At 34.6% G+C, this 20,526-nt stretch overlaps 1 protein-coding gene and 1 long non-coding RNA gene across 6 annotated transcripts in view; both read left to right on the top strand.

Moving 5' to 3' along the window:
• The window catches only part of LOC132753743 (disks large homolog 2-like), a 156,469-nt gene that overhangs the window by 24,485 nt on the left and 111,458 nt on the right, over positions 1 to 20,526 (top strand). Inside the window, exon 1 of one of the 5 annotated variants that reach the window (XM_060744260.1) lies at positions 6,963 to 7,124. The exons of the other annotated variants lie outside the window; for them this stretch is intronic. Coding sequence (XP_060600243.1) covers positions 6,978 to 7,124 — 147 coding nt within the window. The 5' untranslated portion in view covers positions 6,963 to 6,977. Of the gene's footprint in view, positions 1 to 6,962; positions 7,125 to 20,526 lie in introns of those variants that run through there. 5 annotated transcript variants of the gene reach the window in all.
• Positions 17,758 to 19,999, top strand: LOC132753744 (uncharacterized). The gene is made up of 3 exons (XR_009629007.1): positions 17,758 to 17,983; positions 18,247 to 18,283; positions 18,689 to 19,999. It is a non-coding gene; the product is annotated as an uncharacterized LOC132753744 (long non-coding RNA).

Consider the following 20,526-nt stretch of genomic DNA (forward strand, 5'->3'; position numbering starts at 1 on the left):
GGGAGACATGCGCTTTTTTAAAAAAGCATCCTCTAGTTTTAGTTTATATTTATGTGACAGACTCAAGGGGCAAAACATTTAATTTTGCTCGGAATGGTGTATTTATAATAACAACAGTTTGCGTGTCAAAAACCTATTGCAGCTTCTGTACAATATTGCAAAGTGAATATTCAAATCTAGTTATATTAATGCTTGAAGATATCTTGTTAGATTGCTTCAACAAACCTTGTTTCAGATGATATTTAGATATTGTCAGAGATATGTTGAAAGTTGAAAATGTCTAGCATAATATGGAATATTTTGTTGATGTTCTCAGATTAAAGCAAGAGTTGAAGTATGAAAATCTGAAGATAAAATGATTCTGCAATTTTGATAGTTTTTCTCATCAGAATGATATTTATGCCCCCATTTTGAAAAAAAGGGGGTATATTGCTTTGCACTTGTCGGTCCGTCGGTCCGTCGGTCCGTAGACCAAATGGTTTTCGCGATCAATAACTAAAGAACCCTTAGGCCTAGGAACTTCAAACTTGGTAATGGTGATTGGTCATGACCAGTAGATGACCCCTATTGATTTTGGGTCAAGGGGTCAAAGGTCAAGGTCACATTGACCTTGAAAGCAAAAAACGGTTTCCGATCAATAACTAAAGAACCTTAAGGCCTAGGAAACTTCAAACTTGGTATGGTGCATTGGTCATGACCAGTAGATGACCCCTATTGATTTTGGGGTCAAGGGGTCAAAGATCAAGGTCACATTGACCTTGAAAGCAAAAACGGTTTCCGATCAATAACTAAAGAACCTTAAGGCCTAGGAACTTCAAACTTGGTATGGTGATTGGTCATGACCAGTAGATGACCCCTATTGATTTTGGAGTCAAGGGGTCAAAGGTCAAGGTCACATTGACCTTGTAAGGCAAAAACGGTTTTCTGATCAATTAACTAAAGAACCTTAAGGCCTAGGAACTTTAAACTTGGTATGGGTGATTGGTCATGATCAGTAGATGACCCCTATTGATTTTGGGGTCAAGGGTCAAAAGGTCAAGGTCACATTGACCTTGTAGTAAAAACGGTTTCCGATCAATAACTAAAGGAACCTTAAGGCCTAGGAACTTTCAAACTTGGGTATGGTGATTGGGTCATGAATCAGCTTAGATGACCCGTATAGATTTTGGGGTCAAGGGGTCAAAGGTCAAGGTCAAATTGACGCTTTTAATTAAAAAACCCGGGTTTCTGATCAATAACAAAAGAACCCTTAGGCCTAGGCAAACTTCAAACTTGGGTATGGTGATTGGTTATGACCAATCAGAATCGACCCCTAAATTGATTTGGCGTTAAGGGGTCCAAAGGTTCAAGGTCACATTACCTTGTAGGTAAAGCGCGTTTCCGGGATCAAAATGAAAGAACCCCCTTAGGCCTAGGGAACTTCAAACTTTGAGATGTTGATTGGTCATGATCAGTAAGAATGACCCCTATTGATTTTGGTCAAGGGGGTCAAAAAGGTCAAGGTCACCATTGACCCTCTTAGGTAAAAACAGTTTCCGCCATCAATAACTAAAACAACCCTTAAGGCCTAGGTACTTCAAACTTGGGTATGGTGATTGGTCATGACCAGGCAGATGAAACCCCTGATTGATTTTGGGGTTAAGGGGTTAAAGGGCAAGGTTCACATTGACCTTGTAGGTAAAAAATGCTTTTCCGAAATCAATAACTTAAGAAACCCTTATGCCTAGGAACCTTTTTCAAAACTTGGTATGGTGATTGGTCATGACCAGGCAGATGACCTAAATTGAATTTTGGGGTCAAGGGGTCAAAGGTCAAGGTCACATTGACCTTGTAAAGGTAAAAAAACAGTTTCCGATCAAAATTAAACTAAAAACGCCCTTAGGCCTACGGAACTTCAAAACTTTGGTGTGATGATTGGTCATGACCAGCAAATGGGAACCCCTATTGAAGTTTTAAGATGAAGGGTCAAAGGTCAAGGTCACATTGACCTTTTAAGCTAAAAAATGGTTTCTGATCAATAACTCAAGAACGCTTTAGCCCCTAGGAACTTCAAAACTTGGTATGGTGATTTGGTCATGACCAGCCAGATTACTTTCCTACATTTTTGGGATCAAGGGGTCAAAGGTCAACGGTCACAAAGACCTTGGTAAGTAAAAAACCCGGTTTCTGATCAATTAAAAAAACTAAAAAAAGGAAAAAAAAAACCCCGCCTTTTTTTTCGGCCTAGAAACTTCAAACTGTTGGCATGGTGATTTGGTCCATGACCAGCAGATGACCCCTATTGATTTTGGGGTCAAGGGTCAAAGGTCAAAAGGTCAACATTGACCTTGTAGGTACAAAAACGGTTTCTGATTCATTTACTAAAAAACGCCTTAGGCCTAGGAACTTCAAACTTTGGTATGAAGATTGGTCCGTGACCAAGCAGAATTTTGCACCCCTATTTTGAGTTTTTGGTCAAAAGGGGTCAAAGGTCCCAAGGTCATGACCAGTAGGATACTTTTATTAACCCTTATTAATTGTTTGATTCACTGGGTCAGAAGTCATGCATAATAACCCTTATCACATGAACTAATTGGCTTGCTGATAGGGGGCATACATGTTTTACAAACATATCTTGTTTATTAAAACTTTACCAGCTGAACTTTACCCTGCTGGGACCCAAAGTGATCAGTCTTTGATGCCAGTATAGAGCCGGGCCTGCTTGAGGGTTGTTTAGTCCGATCAGGTTCTATGCTACTGGCTGCCTTGCTTCATCTTGATAATTGACTATTCAAGGAGTGTAAGCTCCATTCAATTAAGAAATTCAGCAGTGTAACTAAAGGTCAATTAAAGCACCTAAACTTAAAGGTGGATTTCAGATATGCAAGCTGAATAAGTCCATTTAATCATAAAAATCCAGCAGTGTAACTAAAGGTAAATTAAAGCACCAAAACTAAAAGGCGTACAGCAACAGCTTTTAACATGATGCAATGTTGGTCATTTGAAACAACTTCTTATAATGATATTTGAGCTTTGAGATATTTTTATGTGGCTGCAAAGCAGTCAAGTCTTTTATAATTTTGAATAAGACACATGGTTTACTGCAGAATGACACAATTTATTTTGCGAGTTCTAAAAGAATATCAAAGTAAATAAGAACATTCATATACATCAGTTTAATACTTGTCTATAAGTTGGTAGTTTTGACCATCTTGTCCTATATAAATCTATATTGATAGTGAAATTTTGAAATGCTATATGAAGAACTAATATCGTGCCAGAAAAATGGCAAGTGAGATATTACAATGACACGGATTTTGGCCGATTTCCATTTTTTGGTTTTGATTTATTGAGTGGTGCTTGGTGTCTAATAAAGATAGCCCTTGTGTTACTGTATAGTAATGATATATTTATTTCTTGTATTGAACTAATAAGGTAAAAAAACCACAGGCCAATATCCTGTCGGGCTGATCTGAAAATCCACAGAGGCAGTACATGTGTAGGAGTGTCCAGAGACATGGTCTCTTGTTTTTTGCTTTGCTTAAAATGTTATTTCCTGAATTCTAGAGTAGTTTTTATTGGAATAAACTTCATTCAAGAATGTTAATATTTGAACATGTTAATTTTATGATATATGGCAGAAAGAATAGCAAATTAAATTTCCCAAAAGAGCACAGAGTCTGTGCCTTAATGTGTCTAAATAAAACTGAGAGGTAACATTAGGCTCAGCCTGAGTTGATTCTTATATTTCATTTCCCTTTTGGTTAACTTTGCCAGGCCATTAATATCTGATTCCATATACACCTATACTACCTTGTCTTCATTTTCTAGGCTTTCTTGACACAGCATTGAACGATGATGAATTACTTTTTGTCTTATACCAATCATAGTAACACTCTAGACAGAAAACACATACGGTGTTATTTTGGTTCATGCAATTTAAACTCACAAATAGGATGGTCACAGACTGCATTTTTGCGTTTTTTCATTCAGCATATGCATAATAGAAGTTAAAGAATTGCAGAGTTTCATTATTGCCCTTGTTCAGGTTGTTATCTTGTCTCATTATTTGATCAGCAGTCATACAAAAGTGATTTTTGCTTCCTGCAATTTTCACGCAAATTACATTAAACATGCAGATTTTCTTTCAATTGCCAGAACTTCAAACACGGAAAAAACGACATCGGTTTCTTTGCACATTGAGCATTCAGATTTGATAGACTACTTCAATAAGATGATGTCATAAATATGTTTCATTAGATGGGTAAGAAAGCTGTATTTGACATTTATGAATAATATTAATATGTGGTTACTCTATGTTCAATCGTAAAAACAGGGAAAGAAGCGTTTTTCCCCCCTGAAATTCCTCGGCTTGGAGGCGGATTAGCTGTATTTTGTCTTGAAAATTGAGCCGCGTCACGACAAAACCAACATAATGGCTTTGCGACCAGCACGGATGCGCAGGCTGGTCTGGATCCATGCTGGTCGCAAAGCCATTATGTTGGTTTTGTCGTGACGCGGCTCAAATTATGGTGTTGGCATTTCATGTTTATTCTTTTAATCATAATAAATATCCCTCAAGATTTTGCTTCTGATACACACTGATGTCATAAAGTATAAGTGATCTCCCCCTCTTGAAGAATTAGTCCAAAGAGCATTAAATACAGGAAAGTACAAGGAATTACAGGAAAGTGATGAAAATATATTAAGGGAGTTTCATAAAAATCCATTTTAAGGATAACACAGATTTAAATTCTATAAGGGCAACAAGGAATTATGGGAGTGTGCTTTAATTAATTATGGTTTTTCTTATAACTTTAAATCATTTCCAAGGATTACACAACTTTCAAGTGTTCACTAAGTCTATAAAGAGTGTTTAATATAAAAAAAACGGGGCAATAAGGAGTTATTGTACAGTGACCAGTGACAAAAATAAAGAAGCTTTTTTTTTTTTTCGTATTCTTATTTACTTTCATATATAATCAAGCATTTTTGTGTGCATTAGGATTAGGAATTAATGATCGTTTTGTAATGAATAAAGATTAAGTAATAACTTTCATCAGTATTTTTAATTAAAAAAAAAAATTTAAAGGGAATTTGCCCAAAATGGGTTTTTTATTCCCAAAAGGAAAAAAAAGTGGTTTTTATTGGGTTTTTCCTTTAAAAAACCTTTGTTTAAACCCTGTAATTTTTCTTAAAACTACCAAAATTGGCATCATTTTACCCAACTTGTTCTTGTGGCTTTTGTTAATTATTGGGTATTTCAGGTGTAGGATCTATTTTCGGAAGAATTTTTTCGGTTTTTTTTGGCGATGAGGATTTATGATGTCTGAAAACACAATCGGCAATTAAGATTTTCCCTGAAATAATAGCAGTGATTGTGTAAAAAGGAAGTATGGCTTGCGATCTGTTTTTAGTGAATGTAAATACATGAATGTAAGACAATTATCTCGGAGATCCGGAGATACGGCAGTTAGGGAATATTTCCGATTGACAAGTTTTATGTGGTCTGAAAATGGATTTTTTTTTTGTTTTTCGACAAATTGACGATATCTAGAGAGGCGATGTATGTTCAATCGTGCAGGATAATGTTACAAATGGGATTTGTCTCAATTCAAACAGTAACAATGGACGGCTGGAGATTTAGTTGACATGCTTGCGACAACTGTGTTCAGATTAATTTTCAGTATTTATTGGCATTCTATCAAGAGTTGCTATGGTTGATCAGATTTCGTTAAAAAAAATCTCTGCTTTTCAAATATTTTTTGCTTGTTTTCTCTTTTTTCCTATCAAAGAAGTTGATAAAGTTTTACCAGTTGAAGGTAGACTGACTTTTTTTTTATCCTTTTTGTGCCTTAAAATAGTTGTAGTAGATGTGGTGAAAGTTTTGTCTCCTGCCTCCCTCAGGTCTGCAAGTTAAGAAAGGACAAGGCCTTATAAAAGTTCAATGCCTCAATAAGTGCCTGTTTGGTCTTTTCATTACACTAGGCTGGCAAGGAAATCTCAAAATTATGACCTTATTAGTGTTTTTGTAACTGAAATCAAGGCTCAAAATAAATCTGTTGAAATTAAAAGTAAATTTTAGAAGAAAAAAAAAGAGGATTCCCAATAAATGCCACAGATTTCATTTGCTTCAAGAGTAGCAAGGGAAATGGCAAAAAAAAGGAAAAGATTTGTAAAATGAAATACAATTTCAAGTGTGAAGTAGCAGTAACCAAGTGACGAGGGTTTAATGAAACACTGGAAGACTTTACTTTTCCCGCGGGAACTCATTCCGTACTAGTGGCAGAGATCGCTTTACGTTAGGACTTAATTTACTGACTTTCATTCCCTTATAATGGGAATTCCAAACAAGAAGTGTCACATTTTCTGAGCATCGCAAAAAAACGTAAAATTTAGTATTTTGAGACCTTGGGCAAAATTGCTGTTAAATGATTTAAGAACACACAAGCATTCTTGTCATTTTCACTGAATCACAGTTTTTGCCCCTCCTTCAAGGTTGAAGATTTTTTTTATTACCATGCTCTTAGTTCATTGTTAATTTGTTTTTTTTTGTCATGGCTAATGAAAAATAAAGAGTGTTGGAATAATTGTGAATTGCATCTGTAGGAATGGTTTAAAAGAGAACAAATTGGTAAGAGGTTTTCACGTTGTGTCTGTACTTAACTAGTGAGCATTTTATGAAGGTGATTATGCCCGCACTGATTTGCGATTTTTCAATACCGACTACAAAGAAATGGAGGACTGATTGTAGATCTTATTCTCAGGAACTCATTCAGTCAATACAGAATGAATTATGGTACTTTGTTGATGTGATTGTAACCTTTACTGTGGAAAAAAAAACGTCAACAATTCTTCGCTCCTACCGTAGCGATGATTATGAATAATGACGGATAATGAATACTGTCATGCATTATCATGACCCGATTTGCGTTAAAATTGGAGAAATATTTTGTGAATAGCTCCATTAGTGGTGGATTATTTTCACTTTAGAAGCAATGGTTTTACGACTTAGATTTCTTGTATGTGTGAAAGTTATGTTCTCTTGGTGGACCTTTCGCACCAAGCATAGACGGAAACGAAGTGTCAGTTTTAAGAAATACGTAGACTTGGTAACGTACGATCTAGAAGTGTCGGAGGCGAAGGTAAGATCATTGGTTATTAGGTCATGTGACTGACTAGTTGTATTTCAGAGCTTATTTAATACTCGTTCAGTACTGTAATTGATCCCGAGTGCTCGGCATTATTTTAGTCAATGAAAATAAAAAAATTAAACGTTCTTGGAGTATGAATGAAGTATACGCGTCACTCTGACATGAGATCAATACAGAACCCGTAGCTTTTAAAAGTAATTTCTCGGAAAATATATCAAGAATGGCTCTAGCCTATGATTATCATCATTTAAAAAAATAATTGGTGAGGGGAGGGGCCTGTAATTACATTCCATCAACTGCATAACATGCAAATTCACATCAATATTTTGAGGATGACTGGGCTATAAATAGACTCGTCTAAAATTACAATGGTCTCGATAAACAGTATCTTGATGGAAGTTATTGGGTCAATGAAATTGAAAACAACAACAAAAAAACTACCCTTGTAAAAATCATTCTTGATGCATCAACAAATTTACTAATGCACTTTGTATTTTGTCATTTTTGATTTTATATACCACATTTGGAATTATATTTAAAGCTTATAGTAGCACATTTAAATTAATATTTAAAGCTTATACTAGGAATCTATAAACCCTTACTCAGGTCTGACAGGGGCATTATAGCTTGGTTTAACCTTATGTGTAGGCCAAATTCTAGGTCACCAGGGTTTTTTGGGGCATGAACCCTAATTAAGAAATGTTGTTTTTTTTTGCTCTGGATTGTCAGACTTGTGTTTTGGCATATATGAAGTACACAAAATATGTGTAGGGGCTTATTTGTGTAGACAAATAATGAATTTTATTTTTTCACTTTCCTGAAGAAAAAGCTAGCACACTGGCTAAATAATATTTGTGTAGTGGAAATTTATTGTACAAAGCCAGTTCCAACTTATACAATAAAACTGCTATTTCCTAAACAGAAAACAAAAGGTGGTTTCTCCTGATACTTTCTTTCAAACATATAAGGTGAAACAATAAATGACAACAGGAGCAATTTATATGGTACTTTTGTGTAAATTTATTATTCCCAAATGTTCATTGTGTAATGTCTTAGTTTATAATTCCAGCTTCCAAGATTATTAAGTATGTTAGAAATGATGTCAGCCAGTTAGTTATTTCGAGACAATATCTGTATTATGAGCCACGTCACGACAAAACCAACATAATTGGTTTGCGACCAGCATGGATCCAGACCAGCCTGCGCATCCGCACAGTCTGATCAGGATCCATGCTGTTCGTTTTCAGTTTCTTTATTTGTTATAGGGTCAGTAAGCGAACAGCATGGATCCTGATCAGACTGCGCGGATGCGCAGGCTGGTCTGGATCCATGCTGGTCGCAAACCCATTATGTTGGTTTTGTCTTGACGCGGCTCATATGTAAAATAAAATGACTCTTTTACAACCCCAGGTAGCGAATGAATATTTAAATGTTTAGATATATTATTATGACTCTGGGAAATAAATGAATATTGAAAACTTGAAAATCTCTTTGTAGCCATTTGGGTGTCATATTTTGTCGTTATAGGTCCATGGAAACAAAGTATATTATTTCTATATTAGGAGCACAGTCATTGGGATGTGTCCTTTACTATTTAAGTAGTCTAGTGGCAGGAAATTTAGGTGATTTATTTATAAACTTTCATAAAAAATATGTTTAAATTTAATTAAAGGTCTATTATGTTGAAAGCTGAATTTTTGATACTTAAACATTCAAATCTGTTAAACTGAAACGACTGTTCAAAATTAAAGTTTGAGAAGACTGTTCAAAATTTAGATCATTAAACTTTGAGAAGACTGTTAAAAAATTTAAATCCATTAAAATTTGAATGGAATGTTCAAAATTTAAATCCATTAAAGTCTTTAAAAACTGTTCAAAATTTAAAGCAGGGATAGGGAATCTATTACACAAATCCTGCAGGTTAAGGATTTCAATTTTGAATTCCCTGAATACTGTAACAATGGTCAGTTCCAATTTAAAGTTCAAAGTGCTAGTCCAACAAATAATAATATCAGTGAGGAATGGAGTATATTGCAGACTACTCAGCTGTGATTTTAATTGGTATGATACTGCCACAAATACTGCATTATTATTTAGACAAAATGCTTTCCCCTAAATTTTGAGTGTATCCCACGACTTTTGTAGTGGAATATGGTAGGAAAGTAATGAGTAGACATTGATTTTTGGCCATATATAGACTATACTGTTCCTGTATACTAATTTGCTCTGAAATATGCATTTATCTTTAAGAAATCTTGGCTTGGTTTGCATCTTTGCCTGCCATTTAAAAGGTCATGAAAATGGATATGGCATTACATAAATGGATATGCTATTGAGAGTGGACGGGATTTTCCAGATTTCACCATTATTTCTGTAGAGAGGTATCATTAATCTATGGGTTTTTCTTCTCCTGTTGGGAAGAAGTCCGTTGGGAAGAAGTGCAATATTTAAAGGTATTTTCTTCTTCACAAACTGCCAGTAAACTTTACATAATATCTGTAAAGCTTTGTTTTGCAAATTACTTTTCTGGAAGTAATGGGGTGGTTTAGCAGTGAAAATGGCTATTGGTAATTTTCTGCCTTTTCCTTTGATGTTTTTGTTGTCAGACATGCTTAATTATGTTTTTGCTGATTATTACATCATAAGATGCCAAAAATAACACTATTAAATAGAAATATTGATAATCTTAAGATCCCTTTTTAGTATTTTGGCCCATTTATGCATTAATTTTCTAAGGAGCAAATCTTGGTGATGTTCCAAATACACCAGGTGTGACCTATGTAAATCATAATTACCTGTGCATATTACAACTGTATCAGTAGTGATCTCAGGGACATCTTTGTGAGGAGTGATCCTAGGCACACTTGTATGTAGTGTTCCTAGGCACACTTGAAGGTTGTGATCTCAGGCACACCATTGTCTGAAGTGATCCCAGGTACACCTTTATCAGTAGTGATCTCAAGAACTTTCTTTGTGAGGAGTGATCCTAGGCATGCTTGTAGGTAGTTATCTCAGGCACACCAGTCTGAAGTAATCCCAGGCACACCTTTATCAGTAGTGATCTCAGGAACTTTCTTTGTGAGGAGTGATCCTAGGCATGCTTGAAGGTAGTGATTTCAGGCTCACCAGTCTGAAGTAATCCCAGGTACACTTTTATCTGTAGTGATCTCAGGAACATCTTTGTGAGGAGTGATCTCAGGCACACCATTGTCTGAAGTGATCCCAGGCACCCCTTTATCAGTAGTGATCTCAAGAACTTTCTTTGTGAGGAGTGATCCTAGGCATACTTGAAGGTTGTGATCTCAGACACACCATTGTCTGAAGTGATCCCAGGTACACTTTTATCTGTAGTGATCTCAGGAACTTTCTTTGTGAGGAGTGATCCTAGGCACATTTGAAGGTAGTGATCTCAGGCACACCATTGTCTGAAGTGATCACAGGTACACCTTTATCAGTAGTGATCTCAGGAACTTTCTTTGTGAGGAGTGATCATAGGCACACTCTCAGGCACACCATTGTCTGAAGTGATCCCATGTACACCTTTATCAGTAGTGATCTCAGGAACTTTCTTTGTGAGGATTGATCCTAGGCACACTTGAAGGTTGTGATCTCAGGCACACTATTGTCTGTAGTGATCACTTGTACAATTATAAGTAGTGGTGTCAGATACACCTTTGTGAGAAGTGATTCCAGGAACACTGTTGTCATCCCAGACACACTTGACAAGTGATTTTAGGCATACTTTATCAGTGGTGATCACAGGAACACCATTGTCATCCCAGACACACTTTTGACAATAATGTATCCCTGATGTACACCTTACATGTGTAATGATACCAGGCACAATTGTCAGAAATGATCCCAGACACACATTAAATATAACAAGAAGTTGAAGAACTCCTTTGTGAGTAATGATGTCAGGCACACCTTGATCAGTAGTAATCCTAGGCTAATTTAGGGATAACACCTTGTCAATGGCAAACCCGGATGCCCATTTGTGGATAGTAATCCCATATGTTTGTGCATGGCTTGATAAAATTATTAGAAGAAAAAAACAAAACAAAAAAAAACCATAGACGAATGTATACTCGCAAATATATTGTATTTCCTTAAAGTCTTCCTAGGCTTTGCATTGATAAGAATTAATGTTCATGTATGGGAAATACTGAGATTATACAAGAATGTAATGTTTGTCAGAAATTACTGTTATATTCTCTCTGAAGGAAATCCTTGCCACTCATAATTTTGAATTATTACTGCGTTGAACTTTTATGTCATGAATAAATGGAGTTGTCAATATCTGGATTCATGTAGCCTAGAAATGGTAAAAAACATCGGCTGTAGGGTAAATTTAATATCTCCATGTAAAAGAGAAGAAAGTTTGTGACAGACATTTGAAGATTCAAGATTGTGTAAAACAAAGTTTCTTGTGAAGGGGTTTTCTTTTCAACATTTACAATTTCACTGTGTTGGGCGACCTAGCGTTTCTATTTTGACCATTTTATGGTTAAAGTGTAAAGTTTTTTATTCATCCTCTTTGACAGCCCTCGTATAAACTTGAACCTGGGTAAAAATGTCAACAGTCCAGCAAAGTCAAATGTATCTAAAGCAGTCATCGTGTGTTTGGTCTTATTTTAAAGAAACTCCACTGAGGTCCAAAGACCCAAAAACATAAAATTTGAAAATCATACAAATACCAAATGAAGCACTTAAATCAATATAGAAAAATGTTTTTTTGGAAATGTGTTTTTTGCATGCTGATTTATAAATCTTTGAGAAAGTATCCAGAAGTGGCAAAATTGTTTGAACATTGAGTTATTGAAGCTTCAGGCATCACAGTTTTCTTGTAGTAATTTCCGTTGATCATGTAGTCCTGGTGTCACAAATATTTGGTATTTTCATCATAGTAATTTTCACCGAGTGTCACCCTATGTCACCAAAAATGTTTCCAATTCCTTCAATTATTTTAGCATTTCCCGAGAGTCCGATATGAGCTTTCACAGAATTTTAGTGAAACCTATATCAGTGCCAACAAATTGAATCACATCTCGTAATTATGGAAGGTCAGCCTGGGAACTTGATTATATATAGCTCCGTGGAAGACATCAGTTAGGTTCTATAAGTGAATGTAATTGCATAGAGATAATTCAATATTCGTGGCCATTTTAGCCAGGCATAACATTAATGTTTTTTTTCCCCTACTATCTCCCTTATCCGTATTCTAGTTAAACAGTGAATGAGAAATTTATGAGCTTGTGGAGCCGTACCAGAGAGCGGTTTTACTGAAGTAGAAGTGATAAAGATAAAGAGTGTATGGCGGGAAAAATTTGAATAAGGGTTATACTTGCTTCTTGTTCTCTTATTTGATGTAAAAAAAAAAAATTGAGAAAGTTTTAAATTAAGTACAAAATAGGTTTTATACCTGGTCAATAGCTTCGGCATGCATGATGGAATCTAAAAAAATTGATACACATGCATAAGATCACCATAATAAACAATGTGTCTCATGAAAGACCCTTGCAAACACCTTCAAGGTCGAAAAGCACTTGGAGGTCAAGGTCAAATTGTGTTTGTTTGATATTACTCTTATTCCTTGATGCAAATGTCAAAACATTCTCAGGCTCACGCAACATAGTCAGGTCATAGTTGCAATTGAAGGTAATAATTATGCCATATTGCGGGTGCATCTGCTTCCTTTGACACATCTCTACTTACATGATTTCTCGAAATTAAGCAGTGTCGTAGAAATTATACTTTAAGAAATGTTTAAAAATCCGTAACCCATAAAATGCTTCACTTTGTTATATATATGCAAAATATGACTGACTTGTTTTATATTAAAATAAGCATGAACCTGGAGGCATGACTGCTAAAGATGACTGCAACATTATGATTATAATTTATTTATATTGGTTGGTTTTATGTATTGTATAATTTAGAACAATGCACGATATCTTATATAATTCAAGCCTTCCAAATTCTGTATTTTAACCAGAAATAGACGTGAAAGAGGGTGTATTCTTGGTTGGGCTAATGAGGGAAAGCAGTGTATACTGTTGTTTCATAATAGATTTCATTGAATGCAGAGAAAACTGAATTAAAGAATCCATTAGGGAAGATTTAGGTACAATGCGAAACCTAAATTTCACAACAATGCAAAATATGGTAAAAATATCGTAAAGGAAATGTCTTAATACTGTAAATCTTCTAATAAAGGAATGTTTGTATGAAACTTCGGGCTTATCAGATAAGGCTATTTTATATTGTCACCTAAGTGTAGTAACGTGTTAACTTCTTTTAAAAATTTATAGGAGTTAACCCATTATTGCATTAAGGAGACGAATTATGTGATAGATTTAATGTGTAAATGAAATGTAAAGCATTATTTTATGCATATGGTTATTTCATAGATCATGCTGTCTTGAGAGGATTGCTATCAAATTAAGACAGACCACATTCCAACTTCCCCCTCATTGAGTTACCTACCTTGCATGGTGTTCTTCTGTCTCAAAAGTGGTTCATACAGTTAGAAAATACATATGAGCTGCGTCACGACAAAACCAACATAGTGCGTTTGCGACCAGCATGAATCCAGATCAGCCTGCACGTCCGCGCAGTCTGATCAGGATCCATACTGTTCGCTTACCAACTCTATTACAAGTAGATAAACTGATAGTGAACAGCATGGATCCTGAGCAAACTGGGCGGACGCGCAGGCTGATCTGGATCTATGCTGGTCGCAAAGGCACAATGTTGGTTTTGTCATGACACAGCTCAATTATCAATTTTGATTGCACTGTTGTAAAATAATGCATTGTTTGAGTTTAAAATCTCAGAATATAATAACTTTTCAATGTATTCACGTTAGCAGTATTATTTATAGAAGGTTGGTCAGTAAGCAGGCTATGACTGAGGTCTTTATATAGAAGAAATACGGTAGTCTGAAAATACTAGATATGTATAGCAAAGAGTCTGCCTCTCAAAACAACAAATTTCTTCACTTTCAAATATGATCATATTTATTAAATATCCCTAAAAATGCTTTGATTTTTAGAAAGCCTGATGTAAGGATCATAGGTTCTACCTAATAAGCAGCTTTTTGTTCAGACATCATTAATAAAATGGGAAGAAATAAGGACAAGAGTAATTTTTTTTGGAAAATTATTCAAGCTCTAATAGCAAATTTAAGTATAATTTTTCTGTTATTGAATTAGTTGATAATGCCATAAATTGGTGCTATATTTGTATCATTATTATGGAATTATAGTCGTGTTTTCATGTTAGAATAAAGAAAAAGCTGAACCAACCACCGCTTCATTTTGGATTATAATGGGAAATCAGCCAGATGCTTTTTGGCAGGTGATTTTATTTTATACCTTCTAATTAAAGTAGTCTTACTGTTATTTTTGCTTAAGCAATGTGTGTATGAATATTTTTAAGGTGCACTTTCAGAATTCTTGTACTTAGGTACAGGTTTAACATTTTCTTTGACGTTGTGGTCTGTATTTGAGAAGGTTATTGTATTTATAAATTGATGATGACTTATGGTGCTAGTGTAACATCCAGTCTCTAAAAAATTGAAGCCTTATGGTGCTTGTGCTAAGATATTGCAGCCTTCTGTAACCTTTTGTTAGATTCAGTTTTTAAGATTGCACAATCTTGTAGTGCTTGTGTGAGATTCAGCTTCTATGATAATGTTACCTTGTCACTGAGATGTTGGCTTTAATTGTTGAGGCATCAGAGTTGCTTCATTCTTTTATCCCTGTTTGATTATAATGGACCACAAAATGGGTTTGAATTAAGGGAGACTATATATATATGCACCTCTTAGCTCAAGCAGGTAAGGTGGTTTTGACCCTTTGGTGTTGCTTTATGTTTTGTAAGGCAAAATCATCTTTCCTGTTTCGGCGCCATACGATCTAAATTGTGTTGGTGCGCCTTATAAAACAACCTAACAAACAAACAAAATCTGCTTGTGTAGGATTCTGCCTCTATGATAATGCAGTCTTATGGTGCTTGTGTAGGATTCTGCCTCCAGGATAATGCAGTCTTATGGTGCTTGTGTAGGATTCTGCCTCCATGATAATGCAGCCTAATGGTGCTTGTGTAGGATTCTGCCTCTATGATAATGCAGCCTAATGGTGCTAAATGTGTTAGATTACACCTTTAAGATATTGTAGCCTTATGGAGTCTGCAACCTTAAGGTGACTTTGGTTACAAAAAACATAATTTCTAAACAATTGATGATTTTGCAGGTTACAGATTCTTATTTGTTTTTGCAGGTGCTTGTGTTTGGAGGAGTTCAGATATTGCTGACAGTGCTTGTGTAGATTGCAGTTTGTAATATGTTTCTGTAGGTTCTTGTGTTCAGAGCAGTTCTGATATTGCTAAATTGGCTTGCGTTTAGAAGATAATGTTTAGTAATCTTGATATAGAAATGTTGAAGAGACCTAGCTAAGCACAATGCAAAGTTTTTTCATTTCAATTAGTTTGCTATTTTATTAATTCAAATCAGCACATGATACACCAATTGCATTGGGCAAAAATTTAGGTTTTCTCATTGCATTTGAGGCTGTTTCTTGTCAAATGATCACAATACATGGCACAATAAGTGTTAAAGTCAAATTATGGCATCATAAAAAACCAACAATTGAAATATAACTATTGAGTGTTTTTGGTAAAGAAAAGACATTTACAATTAAAAAGATGACTGTAGTTTATAAATTGGTATCTTTTGGTCAGAGGGATTAATCAATGGAGATCAACTTCTGCTCTTTTTAGTTAGAATCACTGGGTGTTATTTCTAGAAGAATTGACGTCCCTTGTGACTAATAGAGTGCACAGAATCTGTGTATGCTCTCATGACAGACATGGTGTTAAGTCTCTGAAGGGTAATAGGAGAGTTACAGAGATGTGTTGCCAGAGCTGTATAGGTGGCAATCAGTTGCTGCCTTCCTGTCATATTATGCCTGATGGTATTAATATATTGCCTTTCATCAAAAAAAAAAAAAAAAAAAAAGAATAATCAAACCATGCTGCATCTCTCTTCATTTATGTCTCCTTGTGTTTTCTATTTGGCTTCGATAATACAAAGAACTTCTATATGTCGAACTTCAATTAGTTGATTTTGCTAGATGTGTTTAAGCAAAACCTATATACAGTTGATTTTTCCAATGTTTTGAAGTCTTTTCTGTGGTCCGTAAAGAATAACTGGAGAACATTTGACCATTAATGAGTCGAAGGTGTGGTTTGGATTTTTCCGAGACCCGATGTTGTGATAATCACATTTGGTATATTTGCTATGAACCAGTTAAGTTATCATCCTGTCCTTTTGATAATCACATTAAGTATCTTAGCTCTGAACCAGTTAAGTTACCATCCTGCCCTTTTGTTATGCCTTTTGTAAGTCACTTGTAAACATCATTGGCTCGAAGTTTTGTCATTAACTGATACATGAGTCGAAGTCCCTGTGTCTCGAAGTTTTAATGCAAGAAGTCACTTCAAATCCAACTTACCAAAGTTCTACTGCATAGTGCCTCTCTGACAGTTATGTTGCTAAATGTTGCTTTGCTCACTCAAAATCATACGGAATCTGTCATTTATTTATAATGGTGTGTAAAATATTACTTCCCGCTCACAGAACCATCTGCCTCTATGTCACTTATGTTGCCAAATGCTGCTTCACTTACTCTATCTAAATCATGCAGACTCTTACTCATGGCTCTTGGTTTTTAACATAGCATTTCATTTCACAAAATCATGCAGCCTAGTGGTCAATTATGTTTTTTTTCGGTTAAATATTGCTTTCCTGTAACAAATTCATACTGCCTGTCTTATCATATTTGCCGTTTTAAATAACATTGCCTTCTCCTTTCACAATTCCATACTCCCTCATTTTCAATTTCATTTATTTATGAGTAAGCAGAAATCAATTCAACCATTATGATCTAAAGGGCAGATGGTCCTGCTTTGAGTCAACCAGAACTGTCTGTTGTTTAGAGGGCACTTGAGTTTCGCCTGCTTTTGGTTTTTGTACTGTCAAATGTATGTCTATTAAAGTACTTAATTTAGTAGCTAACAGATTGAAGTCTAGACATTCAATATTGAGGAGATGTGCAGACAGACAGACCTGCGCTATTTTTAACACCAGAGACAGACAACGTAAATTATTACCTCTTTATTAAAGATATTGAAAGAGTTATAGAGTAATTTCAAGATAATATACATTGTACATGTATTATATATAAACCTGATATAATGAGACGGGACTATTATTTTAATTGATCAGTTTTATTTTATATGTTATTATTTTAGCTATAGGGGTGTAAAAAGGACTAATTTTGATTTGATTGATATGTGAATATAACTTTTATAGATATATGAAAAGCAGGGGTGCAACAGTATGATGTTCAGACCCGCAGTGCACAATCATTATGTTGTGATACAGTGAACCTGTATTGTAATATATATATATATATATATATATATATATTACTACTTTAGTGCAGTAATGGGTAAAATCCTTATATATAATTCAATATGAGTCAACCCGTTTCTTCACTAAGGTGAAGATATTAGCTTAATTACATACAATACATTGATTGTTATGAAATACAAAATATAACTAGAGCAAGTGCTGCAGTTATCGACAGGTTAACCCAAAAAAGCCATCGTACAATTATCGATTTGTTTATTTCCATTTGATTGAATTCTACTATGTAAAACAATCGTTGATTGGTTGTTTAGAAGGGTATTTCCCGGTTCCAATTATTTTTACACAGCGTGACACTCGGTAGTAACTACTAATTCTAAGGCTGTAGTTATCGACACATGGACGCAATTATCGACAGGTACTTTTTAATTGAGGACACTAATCCTTTTTAATGGACATATTGATAATAATTATGTTTTATAATATCATGACAATCATTATATTGCAAAAAGTATTTACTTAAATTAATAAATCGTGATTTTCATGTGTTTGCAGTTTATTTTTTTTAATTGAATTGAACTTTGAACCCAAGTTTCAGACCCCTAAATTTTAAGAAAAATGATGTGCCCTAAATTTTTAGAAAAATGATAAGTCAATAACCAATTTCAATTTTTTATTCAGATATATTGATGTAAGCAGAGATAGTAAAGACTGTAATGTAAGTACATGTATAAGGTAACATACATTTGATGTAAGTATAAGATAACATACTGACATAGTTAATTCAACAAACCATTGCATTTGAATACCACCATCATCATCATCATCGGAATCCATGTATGGTATATTTTCCTCAGAAGAGGTATTGCAGGCATATATCTGCCTCTACCTTTTTTCTTTTCTATCAATTTTATTTTCTTTCTTTATTATCTTTTACAAATCTTCCTTTCTTTCTTTCTCTTCCTCTCTCACTTTTCTTGCTTTATCTTTCTGTCTTTCTTACTCCTCTTCTTCTGGTCTTCTCTTACTTTCTCTCACATTAACAAATTCAAAGCAACAGAACCTTACAACACTTTTGGGATTTTATTTCTAAAGGAATTGACTTTTCTTTTCTTTATTTCAGGGATAATGAGTTTATTAAAGGCAGAAGACTTGTCTGAGACAGTTGAAGTACATGTAGTTGCTACTATAAGCTCAGAGTCAGATGGACCCACTTGCCTTCAGGATATATTAAGGGGAAAAGGACTGATCACTTAAGAACTTAGTCAAAATCTCTTTCTTGGATAGTGAATAACCTGAAATATAAAATAAAGATTCATAGTCATGGCAAATGTGTTTAAAATAGATGAAGAACCTATTAATATATATAGGAAATTTGATTTGAAACGTTTTATTTAAGAAGTTATCAAAATTGCATACATTTGTAGTTGAAATACATGAACCATAACATCATTAAAAGGTGCACTTCATAGATTATTTCAGCATATAATTTTTGTTTTCCGATTTCAACAGAGTATAAAATTCAAGGTAAAACTTTTGCCATCAGATTTGCATAGTTTATTTGAGCTTTCTCCTCAGCAGGAGTCTAAACTGACGGAAGTCCGGGCCTTGATGGCATTTCAGGAACTCTTCCCAAATGGTTATCTAAAAGGGTGGTCCTTGGAACCACATATAGCCTGGCAGCCTTTACCTTCGACATCCCATTACATCTCATAGTTGACTTCAACTTCCCCTCATTTTGGGTGGCAAGTATTGGACCCTCTTTTGATTTTGAGATGACGTCTAGAACAGGAGTAATGTTCTTTCATGACTGTATTGAAACCTATCATCTTTAAAGTTTAAATTTGTCTGAGGTAGAACTAAATGTTTACTGTTGAACATTGTATGTAAATGGATAATTAAATAAAACATTAATGTTCTATATAGTTACATTATTTTTATACTCTTCAATAAAATTGTTTTTAAAACATAAATTTTTATTTAAAAATTGCAATGTGTCGATAACTGTAGACCTTTCTGTTTACTGGACGTAGTTATCGACATCCCCCTACAACTGTATCAATACCGTTAATATTGCATATTTAGTGGTCTGTAACCCATACACATCTTATATTAGACTAAACAAAGTGGAATAACTCTCGGAAAAATAAAGCGAAAATCACAACTTTAAGATATTACGTAACTGACTGATTTACCCTGTGACGTAAGCTGTCCTGTCTAGTAAACAAATTGATGCAACGGTTGTAAAATGCATGCAAATTTGACTTGACCAAACTCCGTGGACTTTTGCAAAATAGCAAAAGGAACGTGTAGATAGTGTTTCAGGGAAAAGATTACCTCAAATGTGTTTGACAAGTTAATTTGAAAATTTTAAATAATGAAAAATAATAAAACTGTCGATAACTATAGACTGTCGATAATTGAAGCACTTGCTCTAATGCCTCTGTGGATTTTCGGCATGCTATTAGCTCTAAGAAATATTTATAATACTTTTTCATCTAAATGTATTTGAATGGTTATTGTTTGTCTTCATCAAACAATAAAAAGGTGAAGGTAGTGCTTGAAATAGTTGATATAGGATTATTTAATCATATATTTGATCAAATACAGATGAAGATGTCTCTGGTACAAGGGTTCTGTACCTAAATGTATTGGCCGACTTTTCATCACAATACATTGGTGAACCACAGTAATGTTGCACCACATGTAAAAAGCATTGCCAGGAATATAATATATATCAATAGGTTTTAATTGGTTTCTTTAGATTTACATTTGTGAATAATGATTTCTTCAATTTTTTCTTGTATTGTTGATTTCAGGGGTCTGAGTCGGTAAGTTATACGGTCGTATAATGTAGCACTAGTGTGACTTTGGTTTGGAAGGAAGGGGGTCGTGGGAATGTTGTCTGAAATAGTGTGTGTCATAATTAACTGTGTTAACATAGAATCAGTATTCAATATA

This window comes from Ruditapes philippinarum, unplaced genomic scaffold (assembly GCF_026571515.1).
Source record: "Ruditapes philippinarum isolate M1 unplaced genomic scaffold, ASM2657151v2 ctg208_1_1_1_1, whole genome shotgun sequence".
NCBI classification, from domain to species: Eukaryota; Metazoa; Mollusca; class Bivalvia; order Venerida; family Veneridae; genus Ruditapes; species Ruditapes philippinarum.